The sequence below is a fragment of the Furipterus horrens genome, unplaced genomic scaffold, assembly GCF_987537825.1.
Source record: "Furipterus horrens unplaced genomic scaffold, mFurHor1.1.pri manual_scaffold_3, whole genome shotgun sequence".
In the NCBI taxonomy this organism is placed as follows: Eukaryota; Metazoa; Chordata; class Mammalia; order Chiroptera; family Furipteridae; genus Furipterus; species Furipterus horrens.
This window is the reverse complement of record NW_028327173.1, coordinates 52,280,215-52,296,752: the sequence shown is the minus strand read 5'-3', so window position 1 is coordinate 52,296,752 and position 16,538 is coordinate 52,280,215. Positions and strand designations below refer to the sequence as shown.

General features: G+C 35.4%; 1 protein-coding gene across 1 annotated transcript in view; it reads left to right on the top strand.

The window, feature by feature from the left end:
- NEGR1 (neuronal growth regulator 1) overlaps positions 1-16,538 on the top strand; it is an 857,364-nt gene that overhangs the window by 643,577 nt on the left and 197,249 nt on the right. Inside the window, exon 5 of the mRNA XM_090271677.1 lies at positions 10,765-10,885. Within this exon, the coding sequence (XP_090127803.1) occupies positions 10,765-10,885 (121 nt within the window). The remainder of the gene's footprint in view (positions 1-10,764; positions 10,886-16,538) is intronic.

Genomic DNA, 16,538 nt, shown 5'->3' with positions numbered 1-16,538 from the left:
TATAATATAAATCTAATTTTTTTCTTTACATTTAAAAAAATTTTTTCCACCTGTTCAAAGTCTTCCTTTTCTTCAAGACTGTGTTTGCAAAGTCACTGTTTAGACTATGTCATGTGAATTATTCCTTTTTAAGAATTAAACAATTTTAGTAACTGAATTTTAATCAACTTTTAAAATGTGCTATTTTAAGATTATTGAAGGCCACAGACGCAAAAAAAGAAATGAAGGCCATTTAGCCAACTGAAAAATCTGGCCCAGTGAATATTCTGAATAGGACAAAAGTCACACCAGCTCAAGGCTTCCTGTGCCTTCAGGTTTACCATTAGGTCCTTGGAGAAGTTGGTCTTGAGGCCAGAGAGAAACATGATCTGGTGAGAAATTAACCTAAGAAAAGATCCCACCAGTGCTATTCCCTCCTATTACCAAGTATATCTTTATTGCTATCATTTTTATGTGAATTGACTGCAAAAGTCATACATTGATATATGACTAATTTGTTTTGATATTTGGAAATGTATCATGACTTAAAACATAAAAATAAACAGAATAGAAGCTTAAATAACACATCTTAACTGATTAATACAACTAGAAAAGTTTCACCATGAGAAAAATTTCCCAGAAATATTTTCACATCTTATAGGTAATTTAAAGAAAGCACTTGAATTCTTTTAATCTTTATTTTGGGGGGAGGGATTCACTAAAAAGTAACTTTACATCAGGACATGTATAATAGCTTTGTTATGAAAAGAATACATTCGGATATTTAAGGATTCAGAAGGTTTGGACTGATGGACAACTTTTGTTACAGGACAGTCAAGATAGCACATCCTGAGAATAGAGATGCCTTTGGAGAATCCCAACTTCACAATTCCTGCAAATACGTTCACTGTATCCAAATCAATCATGTACAGCTATAATTTCAGCATGACTGATAACAGAGAAGAGATCAAATCATGAGTGAAGTCTAAAGAAAGAAAGCTTGGCTTCACCAAATAGGAAAACAGTGAACCATTTAATTCCTATTGATAAAACTGGTGGCCCAATAAATTTCAGACATTTTACAGTGGATGCATCACTGGCGTGAGCATTGCTGACTCTAAGGGGGCAGCTACTTCAAGCTATAATTTCACTAGTGCTGACCCTTGCCAAAAGCATTACGTGAATTAATTCTGCCTATGCATCAAGAAACTCATTATATAACCTTTCTCTCCTTACTGTTCTTTTACCAGCTTCTTCATGAATCACAGATAACCTAACCATTTCATTCTTCAATGGCTTCTAGCAGGTATACATTAATAATCAACACATCTGATCCATTCACACCACAATATAACTGGTTAATGAAAGCTTAAGTATATTTAACCCCTGTGAAAGGGTTAATTATTAGAGCATTAAACCATGAAGTTAGGAAAAGAATCCCTTTTGTTTTAGTTTTTAAAATTCACAGATTTTTTTATTTTGAGTGTTTAGGGCACCAGTTTAAGGGCCTTCAACAATGCCCCTTAAATCACGTAATTTGTGTATCTTAAGTTGCATATCTTAGCTCTAAAGTGTTTTACAAAGTAATTTGCTTTTTATGTACCTGTGAGAACATAAGGAAATTAGAGATCACAGCTTAATACACTGTCATATTGGATACTAATGTTTAATAAAACCATTGAAGTCAAGTTTATATGTGAAATTCCACTTATTATTGTCTTTCTCTTAAAAAAGAAAATGATCGCATCACATGCTTAACTGAATCAATACATTGATCTTTTATGTGTCCTGACACATAATGAACCTCCACAATTGCATGCTTTTCATGAAAGGACACCTTTGTGTCCCATACAATCTTTATTTTGTATCACATTTATGAACCCAAGCTACTTACTTCTTGGTCAACAAGAAATAAGACAATATTTGCCACAAATATCTTTCAGAGAGAATTTTCTTGGTTAACTACATTAAAAAAAGCAGAATATGAATAGAATTTGGAGAGAGTAAAAGTGATATACTAGTCCAGTTTTTAATTAAATTAATCACATGCTTGCAGTACCTAGACAATGAATTTTTTAATTGCTTTTACAAATTTTTTATTGATTTTTTTTAGAGAGAGGAGAGAGAGACATCGATTTGTTGTTCCACTTATTTATGCACTCATTTGTTGATTCTCGTATGTGCCCTGGCCAGGGACCCAACCTGCAACGTTGGCATATTGGGATGATGCTCTAACCAACTGAGCTATTTGGCCAAGGAGAAAATGAGTTAAAAAAATTAGTTCTCCTTTCTATCCGTATTTTCTCATGATTCCATGATTTTAAAGGAAGAATAGCTGTGATACCTTACTCACTTATAATAATTCCTGTTTAATAATAGCTAGTGTTTCCTTCTAACTCAGTGAACAGCACTGTTGGATAAGAATGCTCCATGAAGTGTTTTATGCTGTCTATAGAGCAATCCTATGAAGTAGGCATTACTTATTTTCCATGTGAAAAAAACTAAGGCTTAGATGAGTTAAGTAAGTTTAGTGAATGTTAGAACCACTTTTTTTTTTTCTTTTTTTTTTTTTTTTACTGCAAAGCAGACCCCTTTTACTCCACTACTTTGTCACTGTGTAAATGTTTAAGGTCTTGGGAAAGCTGGGGGTACATTATAAACTGGATTATTTTCATCTCCTGTGAAAACAGACCAGGGGTGTAATTTAATGTGAAAGTTCTTTATGTCATGAATATTATAATTCTACCGTATTTCAGTAGTGTGATTTAAAAAAATCTTACTAAATATTTTTAATGTTTCTCAGCAATAACATGGAGCTATCTATAAGAGCAAGTTATTGCATAATGCAAGGGTATATTTACTTCATGGGAAATGTTTATTGACCTTGCAGTCCATTTCTGTGGGATCTATGATAACTTTTGAAAGATGTAAAATTTTGCAACTATCATTAATCTCATCTGTAATAAAAGTTTATTGAACATGTCCTATATGATGTGTTTTCTGGTAGGTACTGGAAATCTTAAATTTTTTTTCTAAGAACTGTCCATTTGATCAAGGCTGCTTCAGTGTGGTCTAGAATCTAGACCAACGTCCACATGCTTTTTTACCACAGTATTTTTTTTTTATGTAGCTTCTATAGGATGAATTTCTTCATGAATTATTTTTCTTTACTATTTCTCATTCTTCTTTATTGTTGTAATTATTTACCATGATACTTTCATCATTGTCCATTATTCTGAGAAGGCATGGTGGTGTTCAAATTCTTTTGTAATTGAAGCTCTAAAGTTTCATTTCAGCTACCTCACTTCATTAAGGTTATTAAAGTAATGTTTGGATTCACTTTTTTTTATAATAAGGTTTTGTACAAAACCAAAGCTCCTATTGAGGATGGCAAGAAAAAAAGGAGGTCTTTGTGGCTACTGTCATATAACTAAGTAAACTTGAATCTCAGTTAGACTTGTTGGGTGCCAAATGCTGAGGTTCTGTTGCTTGCACCTGCAAAGCCTGGAGTTTTAGATGAAGAACCTTCAATTATTTTCATCCTGAAATGACTGACTAAACAATGAAGGGAAATAATCCCACTGAGTAAATGAAAAGTAAAGAATACTTTCTTATGAGCATCTAATCACAGAGGTGTTAAATATTCCTTCCTTCACTGCTGGCTTTTTCCAACATCTGTTCTTTGCTGTTCCCCACATCTGTCTAATAACATTCTTTTAAAAATTATTTTTTGCTCTCCAGTTGCTTCAGTTCGTAGTTATATGCAGTTGACATAAGAGGAGTAGGCCTCAATTTCAGCAATGCACATAAATCAGTTAATTTCAAATGATGCCATTTGTACTCATGAATTTAAGGGGCCTATGATGTAATTGAAAGGCATTACATCTAAGCAGAACAAAAAGCTATCTCCATGGAAAGAAAAACAGATCAAGAAACCCAAACTCATGTAGAAGCAGACATGTACACTCCCACTGCCTGTAAACACAGCTTACATTCTTGGGCCAAGGCCAAAACTCACAGAGCAATGAACTGTGATGGTAGAAGAAAGAGGCTCTAGGAGCAATCACTCTGGTAGTACTGTTTGATTGTCTTTTCCAGGAAGGGCCTGATTTGATATCTTAAGACATGGAACATTTTGGTGGAAGATGAGTGTTTAGCCAAGCATGCTTATAATTCACTATTATAACTCCTGTTGTAGAATTAGTTAGTCATAAGTGTTGTGAGATATATATTTCTGGCAAGTAAGTGACCATATCCTTTTGATGTAAATAATTGAGGCCTTTTCCTCACTTAAAACTCATAAATACATTATAGGTCTTGAGCCTTTTGAATCAGTGATGATTTTTGACCTGTAAAGTCATGGATTACACAACATAGCATGTGGAATAGACCTTGGACACCTACTAGTCCCATTGTCAGGCATACCAAGAATATGTCCCAGGAAATATAGGCCCAAAAGAACTCAAATGTAAAAACTTCTACAATTTTTTGGTCTCATACATTTGGAGAAAGCACCATATGATAAGAAATTCACAAGGCATACATAAATATCACAGTTGATGAGATGTGTTTTAGAAAAGAAACTGGCTGCATATAACCAGACGTTTCTGTGGTCACAGAATTCTGTTACTTATACAAAGTAACAGGGTTCAGAATGGTGTAAACTTGGAAGTTCCACTGTAAATGTCCTGTTCTGCCAGTTAACTAAAGTGAGTTGACTCAGGTCAAATGTGATTAGTGATTTAATAAATTAAAATTTATCTCAATTCCTGCCTTTCCTATGGGTTGGCCAATGACTGTCTCATCACCCAAAAGTTTACTACACTAGTCTCCTGGCCGCTCTGCCTATTTCCTCACCTGCCTCTCTGCAAATCCTGTTTAACGCAGCCGCTAAGGAATCTTTCTAAAATGTTTATCAAACAATGTCACTCCTCTACTACAAACCTCTAAAACCTCATCTCCTTAGACTGAAACTCAAAGACCATGTTGTTCCTCCTTTAATCTGTTAAGCATGTTTTCACCTGAAACATGCTCCCTTTCAATTCAGACCTTGACTTCTCTGTTACCTCTTCTTTTAATAATTTTCTACAGATAACCACACGATCCTTTTTCTCATTCAATTCTCTACTTAATTATTGCCTTATCAATGAGGGGCTTTTCTTTAACCCCGCTCAATTTTTATTTTTAGTTCATACCAATCCCTTACTACTTATTTAAATTATGTTTTATTTACTGTTTGCACATGCATGTACCCTACCCCTAAAATAACAACAACAAAAAAAGCCAAAATTCAAAATATTAGCCCTATGAGGCCAGAAATACTATTTTTTAATTAATGTGGTCCCTAATAAATGTATTCGTTGAATTAATGAAGGCATTAAAAACAAATACTTGGATTAATCATCTTCCTCTTAAGCAGTCATTTTCAAAAGAGACAGAATAATATGAGTAAGGGCTTATTCATGTTTTGAAGAAAAATCAATAGAACCTTCAAGTTCAAGTTTAGAATTTTAGCCTCAAAATTAAATCCACATGAGACTCTCCCCTCCATACTGATTACTCATAGCTCATAATCCTTTAATTTTGTAACAAAACAAACAAACAAAAAATTCTCTTGGGACTTTTTACTATATTCAATTTTAATTTTTGATTCATTTTTATATGCTTCCATATGGCATTTTAGGTATCTTTCCATTTTTAGTTTTCATTACAGCAACCCATGAACCCTAGACAACAAGATCATGTTCCTTTAACGTGTGGTAAAGCGCCAGTGCTCAGCCATATGCAAACTCTTACTGCATAAAAGCCTTTTAATGACAAATTAGATTTTTATTTCAGTTCATTACACCTGGGTTTTCAGGCAATGTTCCAGATTTCATGGTTTTGTTTGTAATGAGTCATGGCCCCCTTGACAAGCAGGAGACTAATTAAACTAACCAGGTTATCAATAGAAGCTTGTGATGGGTCTCCTATCGCATATGGTTATTTCATCTTCAATAACAGTTGGATATCACAAAAGAGTATGGCCTCTTAGTGTGACAGGGAGAAAGAGAGGTGAAAACTTATGAGAACAAGGGTGAAAATGCAATCTTTTCTATACCTCTCACAAGCAAAACAGTGTCATAATAATAGAAAAAATATGTGGGTTTTATTTATATGTGTCTTCTGTATATATTATTGCCTTTTGGAGAAAAACATGAGGGTTTAACACAGAAATAATCATTAAATGATTCCTTATATGGCCATGTTTGTATTTGTGTGTGTATGTGTGTGTATATAAACTATATACATATATTCATATATAAAATTGTGTGTAGGTATTTTATTTCAAAACTTTTTTTTATTCAAACTGTTTTGTAAACTTTTTTCATTATTTTTTACCATTATTTCCAAGCACTTTAATCAAAATATTTCTTTGGAAATGTTTTCCCAGAAATATAAGTTAAACATTTACTATTAACAATAACAATACCAGAGATGTATGGAGATGCCATAATTTCAAAGTGAAGTATCGCCCTTAACAGAAAATAATGAATTTGCAAGGACATTTTTAAAAGGAAAGGTAATGTTCTGTTGTAAGAGTGTTTACAGTTTTTATATTCACCACATACTGAAAAATCATTAAACTCTGTACTTTTTTATTGCTTTCTAGAGGAACCTGAAATAGACGCCAAGTGCACATTTATTCAGGTTATTTGTCTAAAGGAATTAGTATTTGCATCTTCAAGGTTCCTTTTATATTGAACTTTTTCTCATAGTGTTATTTGAAATATGTACTATGTTAAAAAGTTTGGTAGAAAAGAAAATACTTATGAAACAAGACATGTTTATAAAACTTCTGGAATGTAACACAGAAGAAAATCTATTGACCTTGGTATTGGTGATGACTTTTTAGACATAACACCTAAAGGCACGATCCCTGGAAGAAATCTTTGATAAGCTGGACTTTATTAAAATTAGAAATTTGACTCTGTGTAACACACTATCAAGAAAATGGAAAGACACGTCACTGGTAGAAAATATTTTTAAAAGGCACATCTGATAAGTAACTGTTATTTAAAATATAAAAAGAACTCTTAAAACTCAACATAAAAATATAAACAACCCAATTTAAAAATGGGACAAAGACCTTAACAGACACCTCACTAAAAAGATACATACATAGATGGCAAACAAACGTATTAAAAAATCACTCCACATCATATGTCATTAGTGAAAGGCAAAATTTTTCAAAATGAGATACTACTACACACCTGTTAGAATGACTAAAATATGAAACACTGACAACTCCAAATGATCGCAGGGATGTGGAGCAATAAGAACTCTCATACATTGTTGGTGGTAATGCATAATTTTATAACCACTTACGAAGACAGTTTGGTAGTTTCTTACAAAACTAAACATAACTCTTACCATATGATCCAATTGCCCTCCTTGGTATTTACTCAAAGGACCTGAAAACTTATGTCTACACAAAAACCTTCACACAGATGTTTATATAAGCTTTATTTATAATTGCCAGTACTTGGAAGCAATCAAGAAGTTATTCAGTAGGTGAATGAATAAACTGTGGTATACCCAGACAGTACAATATTATTACCCAGTGCTAAGAAGAAAAGAGTGATCAAACCATGAAAAGACATGGAGTAACTTTAAATGCACGTACCTGAGTGAAGAAGCCAATCTGAAAAGGCTACATATTATATTATTTAAACTTATAACATTTTGGAATAGGCAAAACCATGGATACAGTAAAAAGATCAATGGTTGCTAGAAGTGATAGACTTGAATAAGCAGAGTACAGAAAAATTTTAGGGCAGTGAAAATACTTTGTATGATATTATAATGATTGATACATGTCATTATGCTTTTTTACAAACTTTTAGGAGGTAAAACACTAAGAGCGACCCCTAATGTAAACTATGGGTTTTGGTTATAATGATGGTCAATGTAGGTTTTTCAATTATAATAAATGTACCACTTGGTAGGGGATCTGCGTAATGGAGAGGATATACATGTGTTAGGGCAAGGACTATATGGGAAATTTCTGTACATTCTGCTCAGTTTTGTGTGAACTTAAAACTGCTCTTAAAAATTCTATTAAAAACGACAGACACATGTTTACAACTCAAAATATTTCCATTAAAACTCTTCTACTTACAGTCTTCTTCATCTTAGTATTCTAAGTTTCCACTTAAGTCAAATGAAGTCACCTTAATTCCTTTCTTTGTTTCATATCTGTCAAGAAATCCCATTGGCTCCAACTTTACAACAGACTCCAAAGTCAATCACTTTCCACTACCTCTAGTGCTGGATTAAGCAAAACAACAAAAAAAACAAACACAGTGTGGTGATTGCCAGAGGGAATGTGGGGTGGGTGGGGGAGGCAGAAGAGGGCAAAAGTAGAATAAACGGTGGCAGAAAGAGACTTGACTTTGGGTGGTGAGCATACAATCCAGTATGCAGATAATGTATTATAGAGTTGTACACCTGAAACCTATATATTTTGATTAACCAATGTCACCCCAATAAATTCAATTAAAAAAGAGAAAAATGTATGGATGTAAAAATCTTAAGAAAGAAAATACATTTACACTACTGTATTCTTGATATCATAAGTTCACATCATTTGTTTATAAGATGAATCAGCTGTCTGTCAGTACCGACAAGAGCATTGTCTTATATAATAGAAAACATGGCAGATGGTATACATATTACTATTACTTTCATCAAAAATGAAAAAATAATATGAAAAAGAAATTCATATTTATTTACAGGTGTAATTATTCATACACTGAAAATAAAGAAGCAGGAATATGATTGCTTGATGGTAGCTTCGTGTGAGTTATGTTTGCTTCACAGTACTAAGGAAATCTCAAAAAAATGTTCCAATATATTTATTGAACAAAATCTGTATATAAGGGGATGCATGTAGTTCATACCTGTAGTGTTCAAGGGTCATATGCATACACACACACACACACACACACACACACATATATATATATGTATATCTGTATATAAATAGATTATGTTATGAGAAATGACTCATGTGATTACATAGGCTGAGAAGTCCCCCAATCTGATGTGTATGAGCTGGGGACCCAGGAAAGCCAGTGGTGTAGCTCAGACCCAGTCTGAAAGTCTGAGAACCAGGGGGACTAATGGTGTAATGCCTATTCGGAGGATGTGTTAGCTCAGCAGTCTGGCAGAGAAAGGCTGATTTCACCCTTCCTCTGCTTTTCGTTCTCTTCAGTCCCTTAAGGGATTCTGTGATGTGAACCCACAAGGGAGAGGGCAATATGCTTTACTGAGTCCACTGATTCAAATGCTAATATTTCATGGGCACACAGAGAAATAGTGTATAGCAAATAAATGGACACTCTGTGACCCAGTCCAGTTGACACAGAATTACCTGTCATACTCCATCTCCTGCGACTCTTTCCGTTTCTCTTTGCTTCAGCCACACTGACCCTCTTGGTATATCTTAAACAAGTCAGGCTTGCTTCATTCAGTCTCAGGGTCTTACTACAAGCTGGTTCCTTCTTCCTGGAAGAATTTCTCCAGATATCTGAATTGTGAAGTCACTCACTTACATCTGTATTTCTTAAATCTTACCTTCTCAATGCATCCTAATCAAACTACGTTACATAAATTTACAGTCCATTCTTTGCTCTAATTTTGCTTACCTTGCTGTATTTTTACCATATTTAAATTATTTATATTACTTACTGCTTATACTCTGTCTTCTCATCCCCCACCTCATATAGAATATAAGCTTCATCATGTCAGAAAGTTTCACTGCTTTGTGCCCTGAGAAATACCTGAGAGTTATTTATGGCTCAATAACTATTTGATAAATAAAGGAATGGCTATATTATAAAAATACTTTTCAAGCATCAGTTTGTGCTGGGCTTTGAGCTCTGATCTCTGAATATGCAAAATGAATCAGCTCTGTACCTGCCTTCAGGAAGCTAACAAGGAAACCTGAGCTATTCATAAATAATTACAAGAAATAAATAGTTTGGTATGAGAGATTTATAAAAACTATTCAGAGAAAGTAAACCTGTTTCCAGCCAGAGCAACAGGGGAGAATTTGAAGATGGCAACATCTAAATTGGTTCTTGGACTGTAGAAATGAGGAAAAATGGTATCCAGGTAGAAGACACCACATTTTAAAAAATCACTAAAGAGCTAACACATGGGGGATAGACAGAAAAAACACAGAATACAGTATTGAAAGAGCTCAGGCTTTGAGTCAACCTGCCTGACTTCAAATCCAAATTCTACAACCAAGCAACTGTGTGACCTTAGACAGATTATTTAACCTCTCTGAGTTTCAGTTTTTACATTTGTAAAATTGGGATAACACCATCTAGCTTAGAGTATTACTGTGAGGAAATCATGAACAAAAATCACCTAACTCAGCGACTGGCTCCAGTGATCGCTCAGTAAATGAGAGCTATTATTGGCGTGTAATTTGACTGGAGAACATATGAAGTATTTCCCTTATCAATGCCATTTTCCAATAGGAAGCAAGGCCAAAATGTATTGCATGTACTCTACACTTCCTGGGAACATTCATCTATTGTCCAACTTGAAAAATGAGGCTGAAAGTGACTGGCTAGTGTTGTATTAGAAGCATAAAACACTGAAGAAAATGTGAGGCATTGGCCCATCAGGCATAAGATTACTCTGAATATAGAAGGAATGGAAATACACGTGTGTTATATTTCTGCTGAAGATTATTTTTACTTACCCACAGTTTATCTGTTTCTTTTTCAGTTGCTCCAACGATTCAGGAAATTAAATCTGGCACCGTGGCCCCCGGACGCAGCGGATTGATAAGATGCGAAGGTGCAGGTGTGCCGCCTCCGGCCTTCGAATGGTACAAAGGAGAAAAGAAGTAAGGCCTCTGTGATTGTTATTGTGTTCCAAGCACTTTGAGCTAATGTTTGTGTTTCAGATACTTACTTTAAGCAATTTCTTTAACTGGCTTGAATGATTCTCAACAGCCTCCTCGAAGGCAAGCAAACTGAAGGGGCCCACATGGGAAGCAAGACTAGCTAATAGCATCTAGAAGAAATGTCCACTTTGGTTTTATATGATCTCAGAAATGCTTGCAAATCCCTAATCACTCATTGTTTTATTTTTTTCTCCTGCCTTCCGAATCAGCACACCATTGCTCTTGCTGGCAACAATGTTTAATTGGGAAGTAAACCAGTTCTTAAAGGACATGGGCACAGATTCCGTGAGAGCACTCCAAAAGCAATTGGAGCTGCTGTTTCTGCCTGGCTTCCTTGATAAACCTCAACCCTTTCACCTGCCTTATTCTCCCTCAAGACTTTCTAACATGTTGTTTTTTAGCTCACAGTGTTTTAGATATTTTGTCACTAACATAGAGCAAATAAAATACATGGTTAAAGGACTATCCAACGTAATTTTAAGGCTACTCTAACTTCAGTTCTGTATGATTGTCCCCTTGAGAAGCCTCGGAAGGCCTTGGCAAGAGCTATTGAATAAGAGTAGTCAGGACTCGACTACCTTCTCTTTGTTTTCAACCAGTAAGCTCATTCAAACCTCTTTAGCTGGTCTTATCAGCCATCAAAGAGTGGTATTCCTGGGGATTAACTGGAAGATGGAATGCAGAGGGAAAGGTTTTATTTTCTTTTTTTTCTTTATTTTTATTTTATTTTGGTTTTTCACTTACAGTTGTCCCCTTTTCCCCTAATTTCTCTCCCCCACCCAACCCACCCCCTCTCCCGCAATCATATCCCTCCCCGTTGTCCATGTCCATGAGTCATTTATACGGGTTCTTTGACTAAACCCTTCCCTTACTTATCCCCCTTCTCTCCCTCCCCCTCCCCCCTATTGACTGCTATTCTGCTCTTTGTTCTATTTAGTTCCTTTGTTTGTGTTGTTCTTTAGTTTCCTGTATTAGGTGATATCATACGGTATTTTGCTTTCTTTGCCTGGCTTATTTCACTAAGCATAATTCTCTCTAGTTCCATCCATGTTGTTGCAAATGGCAGGAGTTCCTTCTTTCTTTCTGCTGCATAGTATTCCATTGTGTAAATGTACCACAGTTTTTTGATCCACTCATCTACAGATGGGCACTTAGGTTGTTTCCAGCACTTAGCTATTGTAAACAGTGCTGCAATGAACATAGGAGTGCATAAGTTCTTTTGAATTGGTGTTTCAAGATTCTTCGGGTATAATCCTAGTAGTGGAGTCGCTGGTTCAAAAGGCAGTTCCATTTTTAATCTTTTGAGGTAATTCCATACTGTTCTCCATAGTGGCTGCACCAGTCTGCATTCCCACCAACAGTGCAGTAGGGTTCCCGTTTCTCCACATCCTCGCCAGCACTTGTTGCTTGTTGATTTGTTGATGATGGCCATTCTGACTGGTGTAAAATGGTATCTCATTGTGGTTTTTATTTGCATCTCCCTGATGGCTAATGATGTTGAGCATTTTTTCATGTGTCTATGGACCTTCTGTATGTCCTCTTCGGAGAAGTGTTTGTTCAGGTCCCTTGCCCATTTTTTAATTGGGTTGTTTGTTTTCTTGATGTTGAGTCGTATCAGCTCTTTATATATTTTGGAAATCAGTCCCCTGTCTGTGATGTCATTGGCAAATATGTTTTCCCATATGGTTGGTTTCCTTTTCATCTTGCTGATGTTTTCTTTTGCTGAGCAGAAACTCTTCAGTTTGATGTAATCCCATTTATTTATTTTTTCCTTTATTTCTCTTGCTTTAGGAGATGTATCCATGAAGAGATTGTTATGTGAGATATCTGATATTTTCTTGCCTATGTTTTCCTCTAGGACTTTTATGGTGTCACGGCTTACATTTAAGTCTTTGATCCATCTTGACTTTATTCTCGTGTGTGGTGTAAGTTGGTGGTCTAGTTTCATTTTTTTGCAGGTCCCTATCCAGTTCTCCCAGCACCATTTGTTAAAGAGGCTCTTCTCACTCCATTTTATGTTCCTTCCTCCTTTATCAAAGATTAGTTGACCATAAAGGCCTGGGTTTATTTCTGGACTCTCTATTCTGTTCCACTGATCTATATGTCTGTTCTTATGCCAGTACCATACTGTTTTGATTACAGTGGCTTTGTAGTATTGTTTGATATCTGGTGTTGTGATTCCTCCTGCTGTGTTCTTCCGTCTCAAGATTGCTTTTGCTATTCGGGGTCTTTTTTGGTTCCATATGAATTTATGGAGTATTTGTTCTAGGTCTGTGAAATATGTCATTGGTATTTTAATAGGAATTGCATTGAATCTGTAAATTGCTTTGCGTAGTATGGCCATTTTGATGATGTTGATTCTTCCCATCCAAGAACATGGTATTTGCTTCCATTTATTTGTTTCTTTCTTAATTTCTTTCTTCAATGTTATGTAATTTTCAGAATACAGGTCTTTTATCTCTTTGGTTAAGTTTACTCCTAGGTACTTTATTTTTCTTGTTGCTATAGTAAATGGTATTTTCTTTTTTGTCTCTGTCTCTGCTATTTTATTGTTGGTGTACAGAAATGCCTTAGATTTCTGTATATTTATTTTGTACCCTGCGATTTTGCCAAATTCACTTATTATATCGATTAGTCTTTTAGTGGAGTTTATAGGATTTTCTAGGTATACTATCACGTCATCTGCATATAATGAAAGTTTTACTTCCTCTTTCCCAATTTGGATGCCTTTTATTTCTTTTTCTTGTCTGATTGCTGTAGCTAGGACTTCCAACACTATGTTGAAAAGGAGTGGAGAGAGTGGACAACCTTGTCTAGTTCCTGAGTTCAGGGGTTATTTTTTTTTCTTTAAAACTAGGGAGAGATGTATTTAAAAATATGTTAGATTGAACCATGACTGTGGTTTTACCTAAAATTATTTTGCAATTATCTTGTTTGAAACCTCTTCTACAGTTTGGGATATTCAGCTTTTCATTCTTTTTACTAATTAATGCTGTTACTAATTCTGAATCTAACTATTTGTGGCTTCATGGAAGCCCCCATATTTTTGTATATTTAGAATAAGATAAACCTCTCTGGGGTCACTTTGTCACACCATATAAAATTATATATCTATTAGTATAACCTTTCTCAGATTCTGATTATCCAGGTTGAGATGTTTTCAGTTTGTGATTATCTTTATGGACAATCACCTAGAAGAGTGATTCTCAATCCTTTGAAAGTTATTAAATCCTTTATTCAAATGCAATCTTATTTTGAAGCCCAAAAGGTAATATCTATAAAGTAACACTTCTCTGGTAGGTATGGAGAGGGTGACTAGAACAATTTCACCTGTTTAGAAATCTCCCTTTTATAGGACATCCCTGCACCTTCCTGTACAACCCTGGTTCTCCACAAGAAATTTTTGAGAATTTTTAAATAGTGAGAAACTACTTTATATATCTTTCAAAGTCACTTTTTTTAGTTTATATCATTCCTTTCTTAAAAGCTGACAATAACAATTATTTCCAGTAGTGCAAGTGAGAGCTCATTTGTTAAAGTACATTTTGCTTCCAGAATTTTGTGAGATGATGTCCTGAATTTTTTTGTTTGGTTGGTTCTTCTTCTTCTTCTTCTTCTTTTTCTTCTTCTTCTTCTTCTTCTTCTTCTTCTTCTTCTTCTTCTTCTTCTTCTTCTTCTTCTTCTTCTTCTCCTTCTCCTTCTCCTTCTCCTTCTCCTCCTTCTTCTTCCTCTCTTTCTCTCTCTCTCTCTCTCTCTCTCTCCCTCTCTCTCTCTCTCTCTCTCTCTCTCTCTCTCTCTCTCTCTCTGTCTCTCTCTCTCTCTCTCTCTCCTTTTCCTAAATATAGCAATCATTTTTTTAAAAAAAGACTATAATAATTCTTACTCCACTTTTCTGGCCCATAGAAAATATAGCAAAATGCCAATTGATACTCAAGTCATAATTTCCGTGATTTTTTTTTTCCTACTGAGATGGACTATAGCTTTTTTTAGATTTTCAAAGAAATTTAAAGTCACCCCTATAAAAGGTACATGAATTCCCCCCAATGTTCCTCTGCAACACACTCACATGCCTAGAGAAAATCTAGGAGTTGTAAAAAATTAAACGTACTCATAAAAGGCAAACATATTTTCATTTCAGCAAAAAGTATGTATTTATCATTTGTTAGCATTATAGTTGAGTAAATATTCAAATTCTCAAACACCATTAGAATATGTAAATTCCCCTCAATATTATAGTAGAGCACATCTGAATATTTGTAGGAGTTCATCCAAAGAAGGCTTCTGGTTGCTGAATGGTTGTCGTTAGGCCCTCTAAGTGGATCTGCCATGCTAGTTTCAGAGCCCAGACCATTAAACTATTTACCTCACCAAAATGAAAAACTAACAAGCACCTGCTATCTGATAAGTAGTGTTCTGAATTGTTAATAAATATTAACCAGTTTATTTTTTATAAGAATTTTTAAGTAATTTGCACAAGTTGATACAGTTAGTGGCAGCGTTACAGAATGGGGGAGTCCAAAAAAACAAACAAACAAACAAACAAAAAAAACCCAGAGCTTGCGGCTGGGGGATGGGGGAAAAGAAACAGCTTTTAGGATGCCTTTGCATGCCTGGGGCTAGTGGCTGGTAACTTTGTTGCACAAATGGCTTTGATGCTTCCAGGGCACAGGAAGATGAGAGGGGTCTTGGACCATGGGATGGTATTTAAAGAGCTTATAGAGCCTGCATAAGGTTCTGTGAATGGTCAGAACTGGTTACCACACCCACTGCGTCAGAGGATGCAGTCGGGGATTTAAAAAGCAGCTGTAAACATTTTAGCGAGGCTCTCCATACTGCTTTAAGAAGGACGCTCTCCATGCGGCTTGGTGAAGAGGTTCTCGATGGGGTTTTTAGAAGGTTCTCCATGCTGTTTTGAGAGGGAAACACCATGTGGCTTTGAGAAGGCAGTTTACAAGGAGGCTGAGGATCCATGCAGTTCTGCATTGAAAGCTGGTGGACACCACAACACACAAAGACCTCCCCAATCAGAATTGAATGATTGGCAGCTACCAGTAAAGCTGAACTGTGTCTAGGAAGTAGGGAAACAGTATTTCTAACTTTTCTAAAACTAGCCTGGTTTGGCAGGGTAAGGCAGAACTATGTGTTTGTGGGTGTTTTAAAGAACATAAGATTTAATGGCAGAAATACGCAAATAATCTAAATCTAAATAGCTATTAAATAAACAATTCTTTTTCTTTTCACTAAACTCTGGTATTGAGAGTTATAATTCTGGTGGCGGGCAATCGGGCCCCTAACTAAACAGCCCGTGGGTTCTGTTTCAGTTGGAGCAGCCCGTGGGTTCTGTTACAGCAGCGCTGGGATTTGAACCCAAGAAGTCTTGCAAACCTTCAAAAAGAGTCCATGAATTTAACCCCTACATGATGGCACCTAGTTTAAGTCCCACCCCCTCAGAATCTATTAAAAAACAATCAAAATGTCAGTGTTAAATGCCAACAGTAAAGAAACTGCAGGTTACTTATGACAGAGCAAAATGAAAGACTGTACATAAACACTCACTTATAATTTTCCAATTTATTTAGTCAAAGACACAAAA